The 21,939-nt window shown below is 47.4% G+C and overlaps 3 protein-coding genes across 7 annotated transcripts in view; 1 reads left to right on the top strand and 2 right to left on the bottom strand.

The window, feature by feature from the left end:
• The window catches only part of itpk1b (inositol-tetrakisphosphate 1-kinase b), a 32,454-nt gene extending 17,793 nt beyond the window's left edge, over positions 1–14,661 (bottom strand). Inside the window, exons 1-5 of one of the 3 annotated variants that reach the window (XM_056591130.1) lie at positions 14,191–14,661; positions 13,824–14,089; positions 13,212–13,389; positions 9,429–9,453; positions 416–541 (exon numbers count right to left, since the gene is read on the bottom strand). In XM_056591130.1, coding sequence (XP_056447105.1) covers positions 416–541; positions 9,429–9,453; positions 13,212–13,306 — 246 coding nt within the window. In that variant the 5' untranslated portion in view covers positions 13,307–13,389; positions 13,824–14,089; positions 14,191–14,661. Of the gene's footprint in view, positions 1–415; positions 542–9,428; positions 9,454–13,211; positions 13,390–13,823; positions 14,157–14,190 lie in introns of those variants that run through there. The other 2 variants (XM_056591131.1, XM_056591132.1) reach the window with 2 other exon arrangements.
• Positions 13,282–18,818, top strand: LOC130383088 (putative E3 ubiquitin-protein ligase UBR7). Its single transcript, XM_056591133.1, has 12 exons — positions 13,282–13,563; positions 13,854–14,855; positions 15,118–15,251; positions 15,365–15,425; positions 15,521–15,616; positions 15,722–15,775; positions 16,184–16,289; positions 16,650–16,786; positions 17,230–17,412; positions 17,529–17,685; positions 17,804–17,865; positions 17,988–18,818. The coding sequence occupies exons 2-12, from the start codon at positions 14,733–14,735 to the stop codon at positions 18,066–18,068; spliced, it is 1,194 nt and encodes a 397-aa protein (XP_056447108.1). The 5' UTR covers positions 13,282–13,563; positions 13,854–14,732; the 3' UTR covers positions 18,069–18,818.
• Positions 17,393–21,939, bottom strand: part of btbd7 (BTB (POZ) domain containing 7) — a 24,212-nt gene continuing 19,665 nt past the window's right edge. For all 3 annotated transcript variants that reach the window (XM_056591126.1, XM_056591128.1, XM_056591129.1), the window contains exon 11: positions 17,393–21,939. In XM_056591126.1, the coding sequence (XP_056447101.1) occupies positions 21,163–21,939 (777 nt within the window). In that variant the 3' untranslated portion in view covers positions 17,393–21,162.

The following is a 21,939-nucleotide window of genomic DNA, read 5'->3' as shown; positions in this document are numbered from 1 at the left end:
GGCTGGAAGACGGCAGCAGAAATCTCGAGCGAGCTACCGTAGATCCAAGCAGTCCTGCCTCGTGTGTCCTACTTTGTGCGCTGATGTCAGGGTAGATATTTCTGCTATATGATGGTTATTGCAACAGATATAGACTAAAGTAGGAGTACTGTTTGGAAAAGAGTCAACGCGTTGTGGAGTCAAAACCAAGCCTGGCTGCAAGCAGTTTCTGGCTTCAAGCGTTGTTGAGTGTTGAAAGAGATGAAAGAGAATCTTCTTCCCATCAAATTCTGTATTTTGTATACTTTGTATGCTCCCAACAATACATGGGATTTCCGACACATTACATTAATGCATAGAATGTGTACACCCACTGCATCCACACATGTTCTGTTCACACATGTTGCCCTCTTTTGCTGAGCGGAACCCATCCTACCTGCACTCTCTGCACCTGAAGCACGGCCTGCGAGTCGTTCTGGTCGGCCTCCAGGATGAGATCCGTCAGCTTGTGGATGATCACGTCCAGGGGTCCCTGCTCCTCCAGGGGGAGGTTGAGGTCCAGCTGGGGGGGGGGGGGGGGGACGGACAGTCAGGGGTTAAAGGTCAAGGCTTCCAGGATGTGGGCAACACGTTCAAGAGCAAAAACAAAGTAGCTTCTTTTATGATACTGTGATGATGCGTCACGACTCACGACCAACAGTGAAGCCTTGTTGTTGGGTTTGGTTCTAAACAGTTTTACTATTTGCCTCAGTCCTGTCTTTTCTGGTTCTGAGTTCATAACTTAATTAGTATTTAGTGCTGCATGTGTTGATTGCTGGGGCAGGTGGTGTATGAAGGCCACTGATGAAAGACCACCAGTGCCCCCTCCATCTCAATGTTGTGTTTCTTCTACAGTTGTCTTCGTATTGTTTCGTGGTAAATAAATATATTATCCGTTCAATGTACTTTTGGTACTCGTTTAAGTTCTTCTGGTGTAGCTGAGGTGACGCGAGGCTGTAACTGGTGGGAGGTTTTCCGTTAAGGTAGTCGTCATTCATGAATTTAAAAACAGGCAAAAGTTGTTTATTTGGGATGTTGGCAATGAAAACAATTCACGCCTCAAGTGCTCAGCTGATCTGAAATATAAATACAAACCGACTCCTGTTCCCTTGGAGACCGGCTACAGTTTATTAAACACAACAGGAAAACACGTTCAGGTGGGGCGCCAGGGCGGTTTCACTTCATGTTAGAAAGATGCTTCTGGACCGTTTCTATGACATCCATCAGACATGTAAGGTGAGGGTAGTCCTGGGCCAGGACCCTGGGGTGTTCAGTAGACCAGCGACAGACCGAGCGCTCATCTACACCCAGGACGCTGGAGCCAACCCACCGGCCTGTGCTGACTCACTGAACCTATGAGCCAATCGTTTCTGTAGCCATAACAAATAACCCACAACAAACATCTGCTCCCGGATTGTTACTACTGCTAGTGTGCTTCTTAGTCACGTTCAGCTCGCTTTGAGTGTGCTAGGCCGCTTACGTAACAGGGCTGTACCTGTGGCCCATGCCTGGCTAATCTGTGAACAGGTGATTAGCAGATTACCTTTCACAACGGGATGGTTAGGCAGCACCTGCATCAACAAGAGCTCAGACTGGAGGAGGATTCCTTTAACAAGATCCCCCTTTGTACGGCAGACCCAGCGCCACCACGCCTTAGCTACACGGGCTGTTATCAATGGGAGGCCTGGGCCCGGCTGTAAACCCGTACAGCTCTGTTGGCTGAAGGGGGGGCGAGAGCCAGAGTCAATGGGGGCTGGTTAATCATCCCAGAAGAAGTGATGGCCAGATCATTAATTAGTTAACCCTTGGTCGAAGCTTCCAAGTCGATAAATAAGTGAATCAGACGCCGTGAAACATCTGACCCGTTTCTGTGTCGGGCACACAGGAACTGACTGAGGGCAGGATTCTGCTGAGGTGATAATGATCTCTTATCTGGGGGTTTGAGTGACGTCGTTCTATGTGAAATTATGAGTCATGAGGCAGAAATAGAATGCAAGTTTCTACACCGATTAAGCGTATCTGAATGTCAATGACCTGTTAAAACGGCATCGGTGTCAGAGAATTTCCTCATTAAAGGTTGATGTCCCTAAACATGCTATTTTGACTACAGCAGATTAATGAATTGTAACGCAGTATGAAGACATCTGCCTCATTTGGTTTCCCTGGTGGCAAGTAGGGGTGGGAAAAATAATCGATTCTTCGATGCATCGCGATTCTCGCTACAACATTCTGTTCGCCAGAGAGGGATCATTTTTGTTATTTTAAAATTATTGAATTTATTTTCAGTGTGTATTGGCAAATCTGATTTGTCTTGACACGATTGCGATTCAGCCTACGCATAGCATGCGCGCAAACTCACAGCCAGACACAAGAACTACTTCTAATTCAAGAGCAGCTTTTCCTTTAATGACATAGAAAAGAAAGATTAGAAAGAAAATAAAACTGAAACCTATTTTTTGCATGCTTCCATATTGTGTTATAATGCAAGCTGCATTGATTATTGCATTGTTCATAGAAAGTCATAATTGTGACAAAAGCTTTCTCTCTTATGAAATATTAGATAAGTAAATTCATCTGTTGATGTCGTTAATGATCATCACAAATGTAGGAAGAGATTAGAAAATATTTTTTTGAAAATCACGCTTCGAAATGTACATAAAAAAAATGTTGCATCGATAATCGCTTCAGAATCAAATCTTTGACCTCATAATCGGAATCAAATAGAATCTTGAGTTGCCAAGAGATTCCCACCCCTAGTGGCAAGGTTGCCTGAGGTCTGATCTCATCCGTCCAGTAGCAACATGTTTTACACCAGGATTATAGAACATCTGCCTTACTAACTAGTGTTGAGTAAGCCCTTTAATAAATCTATTTAAAAAGGTTAAACAATGCAAAAATCCCGCTTTAGCGAGTGAGTCGAGACAATGGTACGACCTATTGGTTAAAAAGCCTCAGACATGACAAGCGAACAAAGAAGGGTTTAGAAATGTGATGGAGGAGGAAACCCACACTGCTCGCACCCTGAGAGCCGTGTGTTGAAAAGTCAACATCCATAAAACTCCATCCTGTCGCAACATGCAGACTGCATCCATGGTGTTCAACAACAACACTGCCGTGCCTACCAGAGGAGACGGGAGATAGCAGCAGCAGCGTGCGGTCTGGGAGTGGGTGCATGAATGGGTGAATGTTAGGCAATATTGCAAAGCGCATTGAGTGGCCACTGGTTAGTAAGCGTTGTATAAATGCATTCCGTATACCATTTAACTCTTATTTAACTATTTAGTCTCCCGCTTACACCACATAACAGGCCAAACCAACGTGCTCTGTGGTGGGGTCATTGTCCACCGGAGAGGGCACCTACGAGGGGATGAGCTGTTCTCGCCCTACGGGGATTGAGAGTGACGTCGCCGCGGCGCTCTTTCAGGAACCCAGGGGTGAAGTGCCTGTGGATGGGGGGGGATTTGCTGAATGCTAAAAGCAGGAATGTCAGATGATCTCCCTGCACGTCCCTCTGGGGGGGGGGGGGGGGGTCCGGGTGCGCTGGGGCACTGATGGACTGCCTGGAGAGCACAGCAAGACGTGGGGAGGGATGGTGGGTCAGAAGGAATACATTTCCAGCTTTTATCGAGCTCCACCGAGGGCTTTGGCTGGCCCCCCTGGGAGATCCAACACAGCCGATTCTGATCAAAAGACAAACACAGAGAGCCATATATGACCATTCCTGTCCCTGGCGGGACCACACACTAGCTGAGTGTCCACTTTCCACGATGTCTCTGAGAGGACGGGAGGGCAGAGGACCCTGTCCCCGTCTCTCCCCTGCCTCCCGGCGGTTCCCATGTAGCCGGCCGACCTTATCTTCCCTTCTTTAATCTGTGTGGATAAATACCGTGTGCTCAGAGTGCAGCGGGAGACGTGATGAATGATTATGCTGGATGGCGTGCGGACCCCTGACACACTTGTGTTAGTGAACCTCCATGCAGCAGAGATAATGGGGCCTGGGGCCACAACTCATGAAGTACAGACTGAACCGAAGAGATGGAGGAAAGAAGCCTAGCACCGAGTCTCCTGCTAAATCATGAGTGCTGGGTCAAACATGGAGCTAATTTGGCTGAATGCGGCTCTGATGGGCTCCCCTGGAGGCTATCGAATAATGAGACGTCTCTCAGCAGACACCCTCCCTGGTACCGAAGCTTATGAGGTATTTGACATTCAGCCTTCATCACCATGGATACCCATCACAGAGGAGTACATTAGGCTAACCACAAGTTAATCTAGACTGGAGACGCACGATGACGAGGCGGGGGGCTAGCTAAACACATTTTTCTGTTTGGACGTTTTCTTAAATGAGAGTGAACAGAACGACCCGACACAAAAGGGAGGGAAGAAAGCAGCTGTCGTGCCAAAGCGCCGGCGGCCCTGCTCAGGTTTAGAAGACAAAAGCAGAGGACAAGTGGAAATGGAGGCAGGGTGGATGGTGCCAAGCCAGCGTTTACCCAGAGGCTCCGTTACAAAGCGGGTCTGTGGTTCATGCGATGCTGCCCAGCAGGCTCGGTTGGCAAGGGAGCGACGGTCCAGTACGTCCCCCCCAATCGCCCACTGCCATCAGAGGCCTAGCAAAAATGGAGATTTAACAACGTTGGACGAAGAACTGATTCCTCCTCGTCAACCGTGTCATGCCTCGGCTGGGATTTAGTGAGGGACAGGAGGGAGTCAGGGTTTGGAGAGCGTCTTCACATTCTCATCTCTGTGTCCTTTTGACTACGGATCCATGTTTGAGCCCAAGTACTTCAGCTCACAGCGTACCCTACTACCTAGTAGTATCTATGATGTATACCACAACAAGCAGGCCCCACAGACGCGCCATCTCATGGCTCTGCCTTGATGACCTATCAGATTTCAGCCTCTAGGTTGCATTCAAACAGGCGGTCGGCTGCCTACGAGTAAAACACCAACCGTATAAAACACGGATGCACCCGGATGTCTGACCAGGGACCACTCTGCTTCATAAAATGGTAGCAGCTGTTACTACAGCAAGGGATTGAGATGCAGGTCAGGAGAATGAGACGGGAATGTTCAGATTCTTAGATGATGTAAAAGCGGTTTGTGCTGATGAAATATTGATGATTACACTGCGCTCCTTATGTATGGGTCACACTGGTTTACACACATGGAGCCTGAGTGCTTTGTTGTGGCGTCTATAGTCTATACTCTACTGTATGATCGGGGCTGAGTGAATGACTTGGCTGTCCAAGGACTTCGCTCTCCTCTCCCTCTCCATTTTGACTGGAAGCCTTTGTGTCAAAAAGTATGCAGACATTGTGCATATATTTAAAATATAAAAAGTAGACATCCACGTTAAACATGGTATTAGCTCGTAAAGTTATGAAAAAAGCTTTGACCACAGTTTAATATACGGCTGAGAAATGGCAAGGGACGATGAATTAACTTTAACATCCCAAGCACTTATGCATAGTCAGATAATAAGTCAAAAGCTTTGTTTGGGCATGCATGTAAGTGATATGGTTCCGATATGGTACCGGCTCTGAACGGTTGGACTCACTCGGTGACAGAGCCGAGCAAGATAATCTTGACAGAATGTTCTCATGAGCTCATAGCCCCGGGTCCACAGCTATTAGGCTGCTATTGGACGCGGCCGTATAGCCCACCAGTGGAGATACAGTCCACCAGTGGACATAAGGCCCATCAGTGCGGTCCCCCAGTGGAGATACAGCCCACCAGTGGACATAAGGCCCATCAGTGCGGTCCACCAGTGGAGATACAGTCCACCAGTGGACATAAGGCCCATCAGTGCGGTCCACTAGTGGAGATACAGTCCACCAGTAGACGTACAGCCCACCAATTGAGAAACAGCCCACCAGTTGAAATGCGGTCCATCACAGAGTCCATCATAGAGTCCATCAGTGGACATACGGCCCATCAGTGGACATACGGCCCATCAGTGGACATACGGCCCATCAGTGGACATCAGTGGAGGCTGGTCGTTTTTAAAGTGAGGGAGGAAGGACTGTGCTCTTGGTTGCCATTGGCCTGCTTGCACTATTGGTGTATGGTGGCATAAGAATGTGAGACTCAAGTTGTTTCAGGGTGTTTTGGTGAACTACAAAATAGTATGGAGGGATAGTTATGTGAATACATTTGATACAAACCCACCCGTGACATCACTGTAATTTGAAAGCTGGTGGGCAGCATGTCTTTGAAATGGACTACAAGGGCAGAAGGAAAGGATGCAAAGCCCAATTTTCAAATCAGGCCTACTCTTGATTTGTAAAAGTAAATAAAAAATCTGGGCCTATTTTTGCCCTCAATGACTGAAGTTATTGGTTGTAATTTAGCTATGTTTATTTTCAGTAAAATAAAACAACTTTTCTTAAAACAATTGTTTTAAGAAAAGACTGACCAAAAGTGATGCCATTTAAAATGCATCATGCTCTGAATCATTCACCCTTTCCACAATATCAAACAGAACGGTCAGAGTAACAAACTAGTAAAAGAATGAGAACATTATTCTAGATTCAACCTGATCTATAGGCATGGTGCCTAGCAAGGAAAGTCGCATAGCAGCACCAACTTGAACTTGACACTAGTCGTGGCGTTTGGTTGCCCTATCAAGATTTTTCACATCAGGGAAACCATGAACAGCCCACGGTGGAGATTTGCCATTATTCATTAGCAAACAGGGCCAGCAATACAGTCGATTGCTAGTAATGCTACCAGTAAGCCATAAGTACCTAGCAAACCATGTAGCACCCACAACACTGACGTTGCCATTACTTTTGGTAATCTCGATTTTGCGAAGTGGTCTACCTTTTTCTTCGGTCGCTAACTTAGCACTGTAACTCAATGAAAGGATTTCTTTGCGTAATTAAACAGACAGGCAGACATTCACCCCGCTCTCTGCTGGTGTTGCAGGGAGATAACGGGCGTCCCAGTCGGAGGCTGCCCACTGTGGGTCCCAAAGATGAACTCATCCAAAGCAATGGATGGATCACAGGAAACAGGGAAAACCGAAAATGCTGAACTGTCAAGCCATTACATGACAGTGTATATTTACTGGTAATGTTGAAAGAGCTCTATTGGTCATCACTTTGTTCATCAACGAATGTTGCACAATTAATGTTATCTTTACTGTCCTGTTTATTTCTCCCTTTTTTATGGATAACATACAGATGTTGTTCCCACGCTACAAATGGAAACGTCAAATGAGCTCCCAGGGGCGGACGAATTTAGCCACGATTTGCAAAACATGATGTCATAACCACCGCCAACCAATCCTCCAGAGGTTTGAAACACAGCGTTATAAATACGGAGGTATACTCACTGCTCCGCCCTGGCAAGGTAGATACAGATGCATCTCAGGGAGAGCGGTCAAACTAGCACGACACCATTTAGGTGGTTCTTCATGGTTTGGGGTGGTAGGGGTACGACGCTGCCACCACACTCAAGGCCTGATACCTTATAAATTTACATTTAGGGCATTTAGCAAAGCGACCTAGAGTTCATAGAAACATTCACACACTGACAGTGGAGTCAATCATGCAAGGCGACAGCCAGCTCGCCAGGAGCAGCTAGGGTGAGGTGTCTGGCTCAGGGACACCCCGACACTCAAAGGAGACAGGGGTCGAATTAGCAACCTTCCGGTTACAAGTCAACCCACTCTTCCTTCTGAGGTAAGCCATACCCTTGTATGCGGTTTAACATCCTTCAGAGAGAGTAACGTGTGAAGTGACTGATCTAAATCATGAAATCCTTGGGTAGCCAAGGCTGACCGATCTATCAGGCCTCAAGGTCTGTGCTTGTGGGATTCATTCGGGGAATATTCTAGAACAGGAAATATTCCAATAAAAAGCCAACACTACATCTGAACAATTAAACGTAATCTCTCTTCACACGTCAGGGTTTGCCGCAGCACTGTACAGTTAGGCAGCCGCCTCAGCAACACACGCCTGCCGCCCTAACTACTGTTTCAGTTATTTGACAATGTTGTTTAGCAGCCCCCCCGGTCTGACGGCAATCCACACCAATTTAACCAACACATTTTCTGCAGGAAATCCTTCACATTACATAAGAAAAACGAACCATATACATTGTTTATCTTTCAGGATATGAAAGCCTCAAGATAACTAAATCACCCTGTCAATGACCTCGCTCTCCATCTCCATAATCAAACACCCTCTACTTTATCGTGATGGCGAGCAACAGCCCGATACATCGGCCTTGCATGTTGAGGCCACAGCATTCAAATGGTTGAACTATTGGTCCATCGGTAGGACCGGTGGTGAAGGCGACTTCAAAGCATATACCATCGACCGGCCTAACCGGCAGAGGCTCCGGAGCCCAATCCGCAGCAAGTCTGGAACACCAGCAATTTCCCAAGAACTTACATTGACATTTGATGAAGCAATATATCGCTACCATTACAGTAAGGATGTTCATAGAAACAAGTACCAAGCCCTAACAATTGCTAGGTTAACCCATTCCCCGTATACAACAAAGATAACTATGATAAGATGCTACACAATGCCAAGTACTATTTTTAAGTGCAAGGAAGGACCGTACAACATACAATAAGTGTGTAGTGCGAACTTCCACTCGTCACACTAAAATAAAGCTTCACATCCTAATGCTCCCAATGTTGACATGCATGTGGACTGCAGCCCTGTCCCCCCGTGTCTGAGACACGGGGGCAACATGTCTGAGACACGGGGGCAACATGTTTGAGACAAGGGGGCAACATGTCTGAGACAAGGGGGCACCATGTCTGAGACACAGGGGCAACAGGTCTGAAGGCTTAGTTATGGTTCCACATCGACGCAACGCAAGGGGGTTTACAGACCGTTACAAAAATTGTAACTGTTCGTCGAGGCGACGCAGCAGCAAGGGCTGTGATTGGTCATCTCGCTAAAACCCGACGCAGAACCAAAACAGGTTCACGTGTCTGCGTGGTCATTGCGTTGCGTCGACGTGGAACCATAACTGAGTCTTTAGACACAGCAGCTGCGGCTGTTGGACCGCTGACTTCTGCTGCAGGGTCTGCTGGTTGTCCTGGAGAAGCCGAGTACATACTGGGAAACAAAGCCCTGTAACTTGGGGCCTATTCCCAGGAGAGAGTTCTGTCTGGGTGTGCAGAATACATCATGACCAAAATGGAGCATAAACTCCCGAGGCACAGACGGTAGAAAAACAGACATGGAGGATGAAGTAGAGCACTGGGAAGGAGATGAAGAGATCAGTGTTTGGATGCCATGTTGCTTGCTGATGAATCCAATGCAGTGCGTTTCTATATTGGATTGATAATCATTAGTGTGTAGGTCGGTCTGAATTTTTTGGGCCATAAGTCATTGATAACAAACAGTGATTATCAGACAATAGGAGACTAGGTGGCACCTTACCTGAACAACTTCAATTCCTCTTTTCCTGAAAGAAAAAAGAAAAATATGAGTGGGGAAATATTCTGATATGAAAGAATGTTACATATAATTTTAACATAAGATTACATATTTTCCTGATTAGCATCATGACTATTAACTTGTATTTCAAAACAGGACGATACGAATGCATAAATATTATTAATGTTTTTTGGACTAGATCACACTCTACTTTTCACGGACAGCTGAGGGATTCTTAGTTTTGGCAAAAAGAAAAGGTTGCTTGGCAACAGGTAGTAGAGTGAGAACCGGGGTTGAGCCCAAAAAACCATCAGCTAAGTGCCTTCCACATTTCCATATATATTTGGTTTTCATTCTATGCTACAGGTTTATTCTTCATTGTATTGTAAAAACAAAAAACAAAAATCACATTTATATGGAGTATAGCCATGATTCTGCTTTTGTTTAAAAAAGTAAACAATAAAAAAAAACATAATATTGTATCGTTGATTCAAGATCCAAGTTTCTTCTATTCTACGCGTCCTACAAAAAACACATTCCCCTTTTATAACCACGCGACGAACCAGACTTGATCTAGGCGTGTTCAGATCTGTTGGATGCTGGCACGCCCACGGGGTGCTCTGAATCCATGAGCAACAAAATCATTTTAGGCTGAAGAATGTAAAAAGGGTTGATGTCACTCTGTACTGCTGCTAAAACAACCCAGAGTCAACATAATGCGGCTGACTTGCACGGACAACAACAGGTGTTCTGACAGAGCAAGACCAAAAGACCCACACCCAACAGCCCCCAACCACGGGGCCCGGTGGTTACTTGGTTAGCGCCCCGCCCCGGGCCCCAGTGGAGCCGCCCCACAGGGCCTCAGCACAATGCTGATACTTAATACTGCAGCTGGCCTGTTTATTGTAGACGGGGCCTTCGGTTCATCCCAGCTCTGATATATAGGGGGATTGTCTGCTCTCCGATGTTGTTGCAAAGCCTCGACACAGAGGCGGGATAAAGAAAAGACTAAACAGAGCGGCACGCCAGGGCCAAACCATTTTGTTTAGGCTTTGAGGAAAAATAAGAAAACGCGAAGCGTACCGACATAGCCACACCATGTGATTAGTAGGATACCTACAAAGTATCTGTTCAAACTAGTACAGGAACACTGGTTACAAGACGGTTTGGATACGAAGCAATGAATTAGGTTTGGAAAGGCGTAGGCGTGTCTTAACGGAACATCAGCATACATTTCCTTAAGACTACCCTACCCTAAAAACCGCCACCGCAGGGCTGTTTAATGGCCTTCTCCCGACAGGAGCCAGTAACAATATTTTCTGAAGAGCCCGATAACGCAGAGGGGAGCGGTCCAAGGGGGCATATTATGATTAGACCTAAGCATGATGAGCCCCAAACTGGGAACCGGGGAGGCTGTGTTATGAATGGACACCCAGTGATGATGCCTTAAAACGACATCACCCGTCCTTTCATGGCCAGCGGGGATCTCCCTGCATACAGCTGTACAGGACAGCACCGACGTACAGCTGTACAGGACAGCACCGACGTACAGCTGTACAGGACAGCACCGACGTACAGCTGTACAGGACAGCACCGACGTCCTCCGGGAAGGCTCGTCATTTCAGATTCACGCCAAAAAAGAACGATGTCTAAAAGGAAAGTTGAACTCCCATCATAGCAGTGATGTGTGTATGAACCCGCACATCTGATCAAGTTAAAACAGGGCTGAGTTCCAGGGAACTACAGTAAACGTCTTAAATCTAGTCTCCCTAAATTGCTTATTGACAAGCATGAAGGTGTCAGAAGGATACTCCTTCAAGTGTCTACACCATAAGCACATTGTCCTTCTCACTTGAGGTTAAGCACTGAACTGTTAATAATGCATAGCAGCTGGCCCCTGGTCCCAAGTTTACAATAGCAATGAATTAAGCCAAGGGCTGGCGATTGAGACATGTTGGCTGTGTCGGAAGGGTCCTCTACATATAGAAACAACAGGTATCTATTTTCAGCACATACAGTGTATGAGGGAAGCGCATGGAGGTAAGCCAAGTTCCATATATTCCTTCCTCTTGAGGATGACTTTGAATGAACAGCGTGGTATGAAACAGGGGAAATCCATTAGAAAAACAGAACTAGAGAAAGGCATGTGTTTGACATGTGAACACACCAGAGGGCTTTTTGGTACTCTTTCTTTTGCAATAGAAATCTGATTCTACTTGTTCTAACAATGGGAAAATTGCCAATTCTCTCTAAAGCTGCACTTCTTCAATATGGTTCCCCTCTATGTAATGCCAGCTAATATAATATAACACACACACACACACACACACACACACACACACACACACACACACACACACACACACACACACACACACACACACACACACACACACACACACACGGTTGAGAGGGATTCCAGTTGGCCAGAGGTATATTAATGGATTAAAGAAATGCTGTGGATTATAATACCACAATGTGTACAATGTGCCCTCTCAATCCAAATTCCTCGCTGGGCTTAACCCACTGAAGGGTTCCACACAAGACAGGTGCACCGAGGCATGGTCACCGTCTGATATGACGCTTGTGTGGTCGAGGAACTCCTATATCATCTGTACATCTTCAGACCAGGTTAGGAAGGAACCGATAAGACCCAGGAAGGATACCGCATATGCATGCATGTCATACATGCTGTACATACACGATACGGGGACTTTGTCAAGCAGCACAGTATAGTTCCCCTGTCTTACTGATCAAATCCATGCCCCAGTTTACAACCCCTTATGCAACATCATGTGACTCCGGCACAGAGTGATGGGCTATTACTTGGCAAGATAACATACATTAGAACAGGCCACGCCCCCTCCCATGGCCCACATCGGGTACAGGGAAGCGAGATACTGTAAACACATGCCTTTGACCAGAATGTCATAGCTATGCCTCAGCATGGGGAGACAAATGTGGCTGGAGCTGCACAACTGCAAAATTGTACACTACAGTTTGTATGTACAAAAACTGCAGTCAAAAGCATAACCCCCAATAGCTTGTGTAAGCTGTACAAGCCAATACAAGCTGAGGTGTACTTTCTTAGAGTTGTTGGTATAAAAAGGCAAAGCCAGTGTCAATAATCATAATCATTTATTGTACAACTGTTGTGATGTTGTTTACATGGGGTAAATCTATCTATATGAACCATGCAACTAGCATAATATGTATACATTTGCACTGGTCATACTAGAACCTAGATTAGAACATAGAAGGGCCTTAAGATTTGGTGGGATGTGATTCAGTAGATACTAGCCATTCACTGAAAGGAATTCATGGAGCATTAGCATCTTGGGTTACTCTAACTATTCCTGTTCTCTCATCAACAAAAACAATGGTATGAGATGAAGGTGTGGTCGTTACACCTCCACTTAACATTAACAGTCCTACCTTTAAACGCTAAAGGAGCATTATTGACTGATAAGTAATAAGCACCCTGTGCTATAAAGGTTAAAGGGTGTAAAGGCATTACACACTGATCGTAATAAGCCTCTCTTTTTTATATATTATAATAGACATTTAAAAATTATTGGATAATTTATATTTAATACCAGAGTATAAATAATTTGCCAGAATAAAAATTATATATTGATAATCCTGAAGGATTGTAAGAACAATAAATACGTCATCAAAACATACACTGTACATGCTTTGATTCAATTAATGCTTAAGATATTGAATGCATACAATTAATCAAATAGCAATCAGTAACTTGGAGTGTCAGATATATCGGATGCGTACCTGCACAAATCGGCGAAGGCCTGGAAATTCAGCTTTTTCATCTTCTTCTCGCTGAGCCAGTACCCGACTCTCCGGCCTTTGAGGAAGGTCTGCATTTTCACCAGGACTGAAGATGATTTGACCGAGGAATGGACGCGGGCGGACGGGCGACAACAGGAAACCGTATCCCCGCACGAACCTAGCAGGGGAAACAAGTTGACTGGCGGTTCCGGAGACGAGACCCCCGCTAGCAGGAGTGTCCGGAGGCACTGGGAAACCACTGCATGTCACTGGTGACAGAGTTCATCAGCGGTATCCCTACACCTCGACCTAATGTTTCAGCACACCTTAACAGCCAAGCTCATTGAGTATCGTGAGTTTGAGTTCTGCTAACACACATCGCTATCGTTAGCTGGCTAAGAGAGCGTACTGAGACACAAACGACGAACCACTGCGTTCAACACAGGGCGAGCTAGCTCGTTGAGGCAGTGTCACAACAAACGTAGAAGAAGTCCTGATATACGACCTACTGTTGCTCAACAAACGTGCTTTACCGGTGGTTGGTAGACGAACAAAATAATAAACTGGTTTTACTAGAAATCAAGCTGGAATCGAGGCTATGTGCAAGCTAACCTGGCTGCTCTTCTGAACCCGTCTCTTCAGGAACTAGCTCCGGTGGATTCCCATTCTCCGGTCGTCCGGTTTAGCGGGGAAGTTTTCCGACTGGGTGACGGATGACATGTACGGCTACAACCACGTCGAGATGTTCCCACGTCTCACATCCAAGTCAGGACTGAAACACGGCGCACACAACCCTGGAATCCACACAGACTGACGGCGTGCACGGAGAACATTCCGGGTGGACGGGGTCGCTGTCAGCCTGCAGTACCGCCGCTCCCCTTCAAGGGGCGCAAATGGGTTCACTGCTTAAATCACCACATAAAGCCTAAATAAATGAGTAAACGTTTGAAAAATACGTCATCCATATTTAATGTGCTACCTTGAATGTAAGAAATAACTAAGACGCAGCTTATCGGGCGTAAAAAAATATCGAGAGGTTTGTCAGGTCAACTATTTGATTTAGTTTAATGTTGATGCTGCAAGGACGCCATCCACTGGATAGACGACAGTAACACCAGAACTACCAGTCCGGCAGGACTGGTGGGTGTCAAGCTAAACTCTATTTGCAGGATTGTGTGAGGCATTTGCATTTTGTTTCGATAACGTTAACCTCAAACAAAAACGCTTTGTTAGCGGGGTGTAAAGTTCCACTCTGCAGTGACGTTATAATGCAATGCTCCAAGTAAACCAAACGTTTCTCACGTTTATCGCATCATTCAGACGAAACGTGGGTCCACTTGGATCGCTTCATGGTTGTATTCTACTATATCCGGATTTATTTTCGCGCGACCAGACACAAAAACAACTCTGCGCCACTTCCGCCACGTGGTCAACTCCCGCCCGGAAAGGGCGTTTGTCAACACTGAGCCAGTCTGACTGTTGTGTTCAAACGATCCGCGGGGACCTTTGTTCTGAACTACGATGTCGGATGATATAGAAGACACTGCAATCGTATCTTTTCGAGATATCATGGACGAGGACGAACTGAGAGAGGCGCTGTCGGTGTTGGGGGGCAGCGACCCAGAACATTGTTCTTACACTAAGGTAAAGGACCGCAGTGCTGACTTGCAGCAGACCCGGATTCCTGCACGCATGTTACGCACTGGTGTTGCATTCGCACATACCAGTTGTTCTCAACGTTGACCCTAAAGAAACGTCGCTGTGTTTCTGCAACAAAATGCACGATTTGTCAAGTACTGATCCAACGCGGTTTATCAGTAATGGTACCTTCCAGGGGTAATTCATATGTCTGCATGTGGCGCCAGTATCCGTTTAATTGAGGCTTATTATTTGTTAAACATTGCAGGGCTATGTGAAGAGGCAGGCGGTGTTCGCCTGCAGTACTTGCACTCCCACGGGCGTGGATCCTGGTGGGCTTTGTCTGGCCTGCGCAAACATCTGCCACGATGGACATGACATCTTTGAGCTGTATACCAAAAGGTATTCCAATGGAAGATTCATTTTCTTGAAGAAATAAGTGTTCTCCACTCGGACTTCACCGTGATAAACTGTAGGTTCAAATAGCTTTTAAATCTCATTTTTTTGTTGTACAGACAGTTTCGTTGTGATTGTGGCAACGACAAGTTTGGGGACTTCAATTGCCAACTAAACCCAGTGAGTCTTTTTATTGAGATTTTATTATATTGTCGAATCAACCTTTTTTGTTGGATTTCATGTGCATTTGCTGATACACTTTATTTTCTTAATAGACCAAAGACAGTCTGAATCTAAAAAACAAATACAATCACAACTTCTGCGGGAAATACTGCTCCTGTGATCGGCCATATCCAGACGCAGATGACCAGGTATATAGAAACAGACATCATACACTCATATTCCCTTCCCTTTAATTCTGTAATGATTCCCTGACCATGTCACTGTCTTCACAAAACCCTTCAAACCTCCTCTAGGTGGACGATGAGATGATCCAGTGCATTATATGTGAGGATTGGTATCACACAAGGGTAAGTCTCTTGTCCCTATCTTGTTGATGTAAGGGCGGCATGTGACTCAGGAGGTAGAGCAGGTTGGCTGTTAACCGTAAGGTTGCTAGTTCGATCCCCGGCTCCTCCTAGCTGAGTGTCGAGGTGTCCTTCACCCTACGACGAGCTGGCTGTCGCCTTGCATGGTTGACACTGCCGGCGGTGTGTGAATGTGTGCATGAACAGATGAATGTAAGGCAATACGGTAATGGTCTTTGAATGACCACTCACTGGTTAGAAGAACTCTAATATAAATGCAGTCCAATGCACACTGGTATTCCACGTCTCACGCAGTACTGTAAACCAGAGTGATCCGCCGTAGCTGAACCATGCATCAATGTATTATGAGTCCATGCCTATTAAGGTTGGCCTGTTGTCTCCTCCTCTCAGCACCTGGGCTGTGCCGTGGTGGACTCTGAGGAGCTGCAGGAGATGGTGTGTGAGGCGTGCATGAACAAAGCCCCCTTCCTGTGGAGCTATGCTGCTCATATTGCAGGTGACCAGTGTTCCCAGCTCACGCCTTTTTCATAGTTGGATACTTTGACCGAGAGGCATCCAGGGTAGTGGATGAAACTATTGTTTCTTTACAGTAAAGAAAGTAAAGAAACTATTGCTTTTATCTAATAAATCAGTGTACAGAAGTTCTGCACACAGTGAAATCATTGTTACTTATATGGTTCTAGCTTCACTACTAATTTGATAACTGATACTGTGGAAGTCTTGGTGCAATACCCATTGAACAAGCATCTACTTTTACTTTGCTTTGACATTTGCTTTATGGTAATTCCAAATGAACAAGAGGTCTGACCTCCCAACATCCGAGTTAAAGGAGAATTTACCGTTCCTTCCTCCTCAGCGGCGCCTGTGATCAAAGTTGGTCATTCGGGGGAAGAGCTGGAGGTGAATGTTGACGAACTGGAAAACCAGGAAGACCGGAAGTGTGAGGCCTTTAGAAACGGGGGAGAGGGATCCTCCTGCCAAACCCTGGACAAGGTGAGAAGTCTGGAGACATTCGGATCTTTTCTACCATATGTCTCCCCTTTTGGAAGTATAGTAACATTAATGTTGTATCATTGGTGCACGGTTATGGTGTCTCCCACCACCAGGTGGCGCTGGATAGTAATGTGTAAACTGAACCCTGAAAGCAGGTCGGTCTTCTTCCTGGTTGGGGTAATTGTGGGTGAAGTGATCCGTGAAGCACAGCTCTCCGTACACTTGGGACAGGATCTGGCCAGCTCTGACCGGGCAGCTCACTGTAAACAAAGATGATTTCATCCGCACGCCCGCCCTGAGTCAGGGGATGGGTGCGGCCGGGACAGGACGACCTACTTCTCGCACCTCAACCGCAGTGGGGGCCGTTCACTGAAGGGGGCCCGGCCACCTGCCTCGCCTGCCCAACACTCACTCCTCATTCAGTGATGTTTCTTTTGCCCTAGCAACCAGAAAACCGAAGTGCGGCCTTCAAGCGGACGCACCAGGAGATGACGGACAGCCCGGTGAAGACCCACGGCTGCAGGCTGAAGGAGCTCCCGACCGGGGGTCCGCACAGGGCGAGGGAGGGAGCCGTGTTCTGGCCCTATAATTGGCGCTCCAAGCTGTGCACCTGTGTAAGCTGCAAGGTAGGCTTAAAAAAAAAAAAGCATGACTCTTCCCCCTGCGTGCATGTCTGTGATCGACTCAGAGAGAACATTTGATTCCACCCGAGATGATCCTGTGTCCTTGGGCTCATCCACAGAGGGCCTATGTGAAGGCGGAGGTGCAGTTCCTGTTGGATGAGTCGGACACGGTGCTGGCCTACGAGAACAGCGGCCGGGCGCAGCCGCTGGGCGAGGACCGGCTGATGTCATTCCTGAGCTCCCTGGACCACGTGCAGCAGCTGGAGATGATTTACCGTGAGTTCTGGGCTCCGGACAGACACAAGGGCTTTTAATTGGCCGAAACAATACACTGTAATTGCATCGGGAAAGGCTACTGGTCCAGATGTGAAAAAGATCTTCCCACTTTTCCTAGATTACAATGACCTAAAAACAGAACTGACGACATTCCTGCAGCAGCATGCCGTTGAACATAAGGTGAGGACTGATCCTAAAATAAACTGTGCTTTGAAGGGCATTGAATAGCTTCCTGTCCTTTAGAAATAGCCCCAACCCATCCTGCAGACTCTTAACCAGTCTCCTTTCCAAACGTCTGTCAGGTGGTCACAGCAGAGGACATAGAGCAGTTCTTCGAGGGGCTACAGTCGAGGAAGAGGGGGCGACCCAACGCAGGCTACTGAGGAGGCACTGGACCGATGCTTCCCTTACAGTGCCTAGGACTGATCTGGGACCATCTTTTCCTGTTCAATACCGTTTAGAAACGTGCTGCTACCGATACTTGAACAGTAAAGGGGATTTGAAGAGCCAGATGTACTGGTATCCATAAGTTTGTTAACGCCTACCTTGCCTTCATCGTTCATACTTGAATTAGTCACTTTTTTTTTTTACCATTAGACGAGGTTCGTCAACATCTGCCTAGTGTGCTTTAAGTCATGTTTTGTGCCTCCTTGGAGACCTAACGGTCCATTATGAATGAACACAGCGTTTTGTCAGCCTGGGAAACACCAGTGTGCATTCCCCTGTGATTTCCATGAGTAGGCAGAGTGCTCCTTAGTGCGGCGTGACGTTTGGACTTATTGATGCTGACGGGTGTGGAAGCCAAATCTGTTTACTCTGCACCATTGATGTGAAATATTGCTGATAGTGGTTAAACGTTCTTCTAACCAGCCACGTAGATGTTCTGAATGTATTAAAGACCCAAGTGAAATGACTGAACTCCATTATAACAAACCAGTTTATTTTTGAGGATGCCAGGATTGACCACTGTTAAGCACCTTTTGGGAGGTGACAGTAGAAAAATAGATTCAGTGAAACTAAATGCAACTTGGTACATCAATCTAAAAAAAGGTGTATTTGTATACCACACAAGTACGGGGGTACCTGTTTTTTTTTTTTATAAATTCAACACAAGCAGTCACACATGTTCATGGTGGTTCTGTTTCAAAAGAAAGGTGCTAAATGATAAAACTGTACAGAGAAGGAGCTACATGTGTTTAAAGAACTACTTGACGCAGGCTGGTTGAGCTGGTAGAAAAGGCTTGCATAGACATCAAAGTCACTTCTCCATTTAGAAGCCCAGCAGCGGCCGGGGGAAGGCACTGACCTCTACAGCGAAGAACAGAACAAAACCTCTTCTCGAGGGACCGCCGTCCTGGAAAGGAAAACACTGCCCGATGCGAACATGGGGAAGAATCTGGAGTTTTGCATTTTTTCCCCATGATGCAAGCTGAATGGAAAAATGATCTTCCCTCGCCCCCCCCCCTCATACATGGCCAATTCACAACCACTAAGCATAGAACTACTAATCCTCAGACCCTTTTCTGACTCCTGGTACTCAGACACCACGGAAGAAAAATAACATTCACCTAGAAAACGAAAACACGGTAATCCACACCATCTACAATATTGAACATGGGCCCTAGAATGTGTTACATTTAACAAGACAAAGGATTCTGGGACAAGATGGTTAATGATTTATACCACCCATTCATGGTGAGGATTCAGGGACGTAGACAGGGTGTACAAGGTGCCTTCCACTACAGTACAAACACCAACTTTCAACCACTAAAATGTGACGGACAATTAACAATCAAAATGTGATGGGACTTAAATCGATTATTTACAATATCAACGGTGCATGGAAAAAAAATACAGTCAGCCAACTTTCAGACAGCATTCACACACGCTTGTTTACACATCACTATAGAACTTTTTGTTCCTTCTAGCTCACCGTACATGGGTTGCTCCAACAGTGCAATGCCGCTCCCGTCTCATAGGTTGTGCGTAGTAAAATAAAGTATTTGATAGGCTCATTTTTTTCACGCTAAATGTATGCATTCACCAGTTTCTTTTGCTACAGTTATGGTATGTTTAACAGCATTTCCCCTGGATGTGAAGGTCCAGACTTGGCCATGAGGTGGCGGTATTGAGGGCTACTATTTACAAAAATTGGTTGGTGAATTCCACACCTCCATTGCAGAAGAATCGTCAAGCGTCTGTGCTCATAGTGAACAGAATAACCGCATCAGAAGGAGGGAGGGGGAGTGAGGATGACATCATACTTAGGATAAAATAAAAATGCTTAAACTCAATAAGCCAAGCATTGATTAAGGCTTTGGATTTGATCGTTGAATGCTTTTTTCAAACCAGGGAGCGGAAGACCAGGGCCGTTAGGGCTGGTTCCCCTATGGTTCACCTCTCTCGGAGCCTAATGCTGATATGTACAGACAGACCTGACTACATGGGAGGGTACAGTACAGAGATTGTTCAAACACCTGCGCGTACAAAAAACAGTTTGTGCATACGGAAACATCCACACCTGTTCTGCTAAAACAACAACCCCCACGCCCAAACACCGCCGTGCATCAAGTTGCCATGGTACCCTTATATACTCCACTGGGCCTAGTGATGAACTTGGCGATAAGACCCCCATGCCCCTTTCCCTCTGCAGAGCCCCGTCTCTCTGCTGGGGAAGAAGCAGACTTAGTCAGAGCGGGTCGCCATCACAACGCAGAGAGACATCTGCCAAGAGCCGCGCTCTGCCTGTTGACCTACTTCCTGGCCCATCCGAATCCTGCCTCACATGACCGAGGCCCTGCCAATAGCGTGCTGGCAGCCCCTGGCCCAGGGAGGGGGGCCTCGATCTCAGGTGAGTTGCCATAGGGATGCTAAAGGAGGAAATGTAAATACTCATCTGGGAGGAAGTAATGCGTGACGACATATTTAATTCCGAAGCCATCTCTGTGCGGGACTGTGCCGTTTGACGAGCTTGCTTAAGATAAAACTTGGATTGAGTCAGCTTGTATTTGTACTTGGGGATTCAACAGTAGGATCTATAGTCAACAAGTCGGTCCGTTCTGGAGCTGAGTTAATGGTTTGGCTAACCTTTACCTTCAGAAATAGACTGGCTACACTAATCCATCTGTTGGGACACAGCACCCCGCTCCAGACTCACAGGATCAGGTTGGCTGTGGTCAGATCCATTCCACCAAGTGGCAGAGGAGCTTGACCCCCGCAGACCGTGAGGAGGAAAGCACAAGCTGTGCACAAGGGCAGGCCAGAAGGATGCAACCTATAAATAGCTAAATGAACAACAAGCCTTTTCCCTTTCCTCTAAAAACCGCTCACACACACACACATGCACACAATCACACACAGGTTAGTGCTTTGCCATCCGTTACAAAAAACAACAACACAGGGGGGCAACCCCTGCCCCCTTCCCTCCCAAAAACGAATGAGCTTGGTGACGCTTCAACCCCGGTCCCTCCACTGGGGTTAAAGTGCGGACTTCTTGTAAGGGTAGTCAGGCTTGCTGGGTGACCTGCGGTCTCTGACGGCCTCCTCGCTCACACTGTTCCTGTGAGGCTGCTGGAGGTGGCCCCCCGAGCCCGACGAGTCCCCGGTGACCCCCAGCTCCTCGGGGGCGTCCCGGGGGGCCGCGTGCCGGTCCTCATAGCCGTCCAGGTTCCCGCTGGGAGAGCGCAGGTGGCCCAGGCCGTGAGTCAGGTCCGTCTCGTTGGACCGGCCCCGGGGCATGTGTCCGACGCGAGGCTGGGGCCCGGAGGGGCTGGCCAGGGCCCCGTCCTTCCGCTGGGAGCCCAGACCCAGGACGTCCAGCCTGAGGGGGTCCTGGCCCCCCCGGCCCCCCGACGGGTGGCCCTGTTGGGTCTGAGAGTCGGAGAGATAGGAGGGCGGGAAGGAGCCCTGGGGGTTACAGCTGTGGCTGTAGAGGTCCGGCCCGCTGAAGGAGGGCAGGGAGGTCGGCGTGGCGGGTCGGCAGGAGAAGTCGTAGAGGTCAGGGAACTCGGCCTGCGCCTCCAGCTTGGGTTCGGGGGCGTGCCGCTTGCAGGAGTGGCCGTGCCCGGGGCCGTGGGCGTGGCCCAGGCGGGCGGAGGGGCAGGGCCCGTGGGGCATGTGGTGGCCCGCGGGGCCCATGGGACTGTGGGGACCCTCCCTCTCCATGTCCGCCATGTGCTGCTCCCTCAGGGACATGACGGAGACGCCCAGGGCGATGTCAGGCATGAACTCCCTCATCACAGGCTCCATGCCCAT

Source organism: Gadus chalcogrammus, chromosome 5, assembly GCF_026213295.1.
Source record: "Gadus chalcogrammus isolate NIFS_2021 chromosome 5, NIFS_Gcha_1.0, whole genome shotgun sequence".
NCBI lineage: Eukaryota > Metazoa > Chordata > Actinopteri > Gadiformes > Gadidae > Gadus > Gadus chalcogrammus.
Note: the sequence above shows the minus strand (reverse complement) of the source record. Positions and strands in the feature narration are given on the sequence as shown.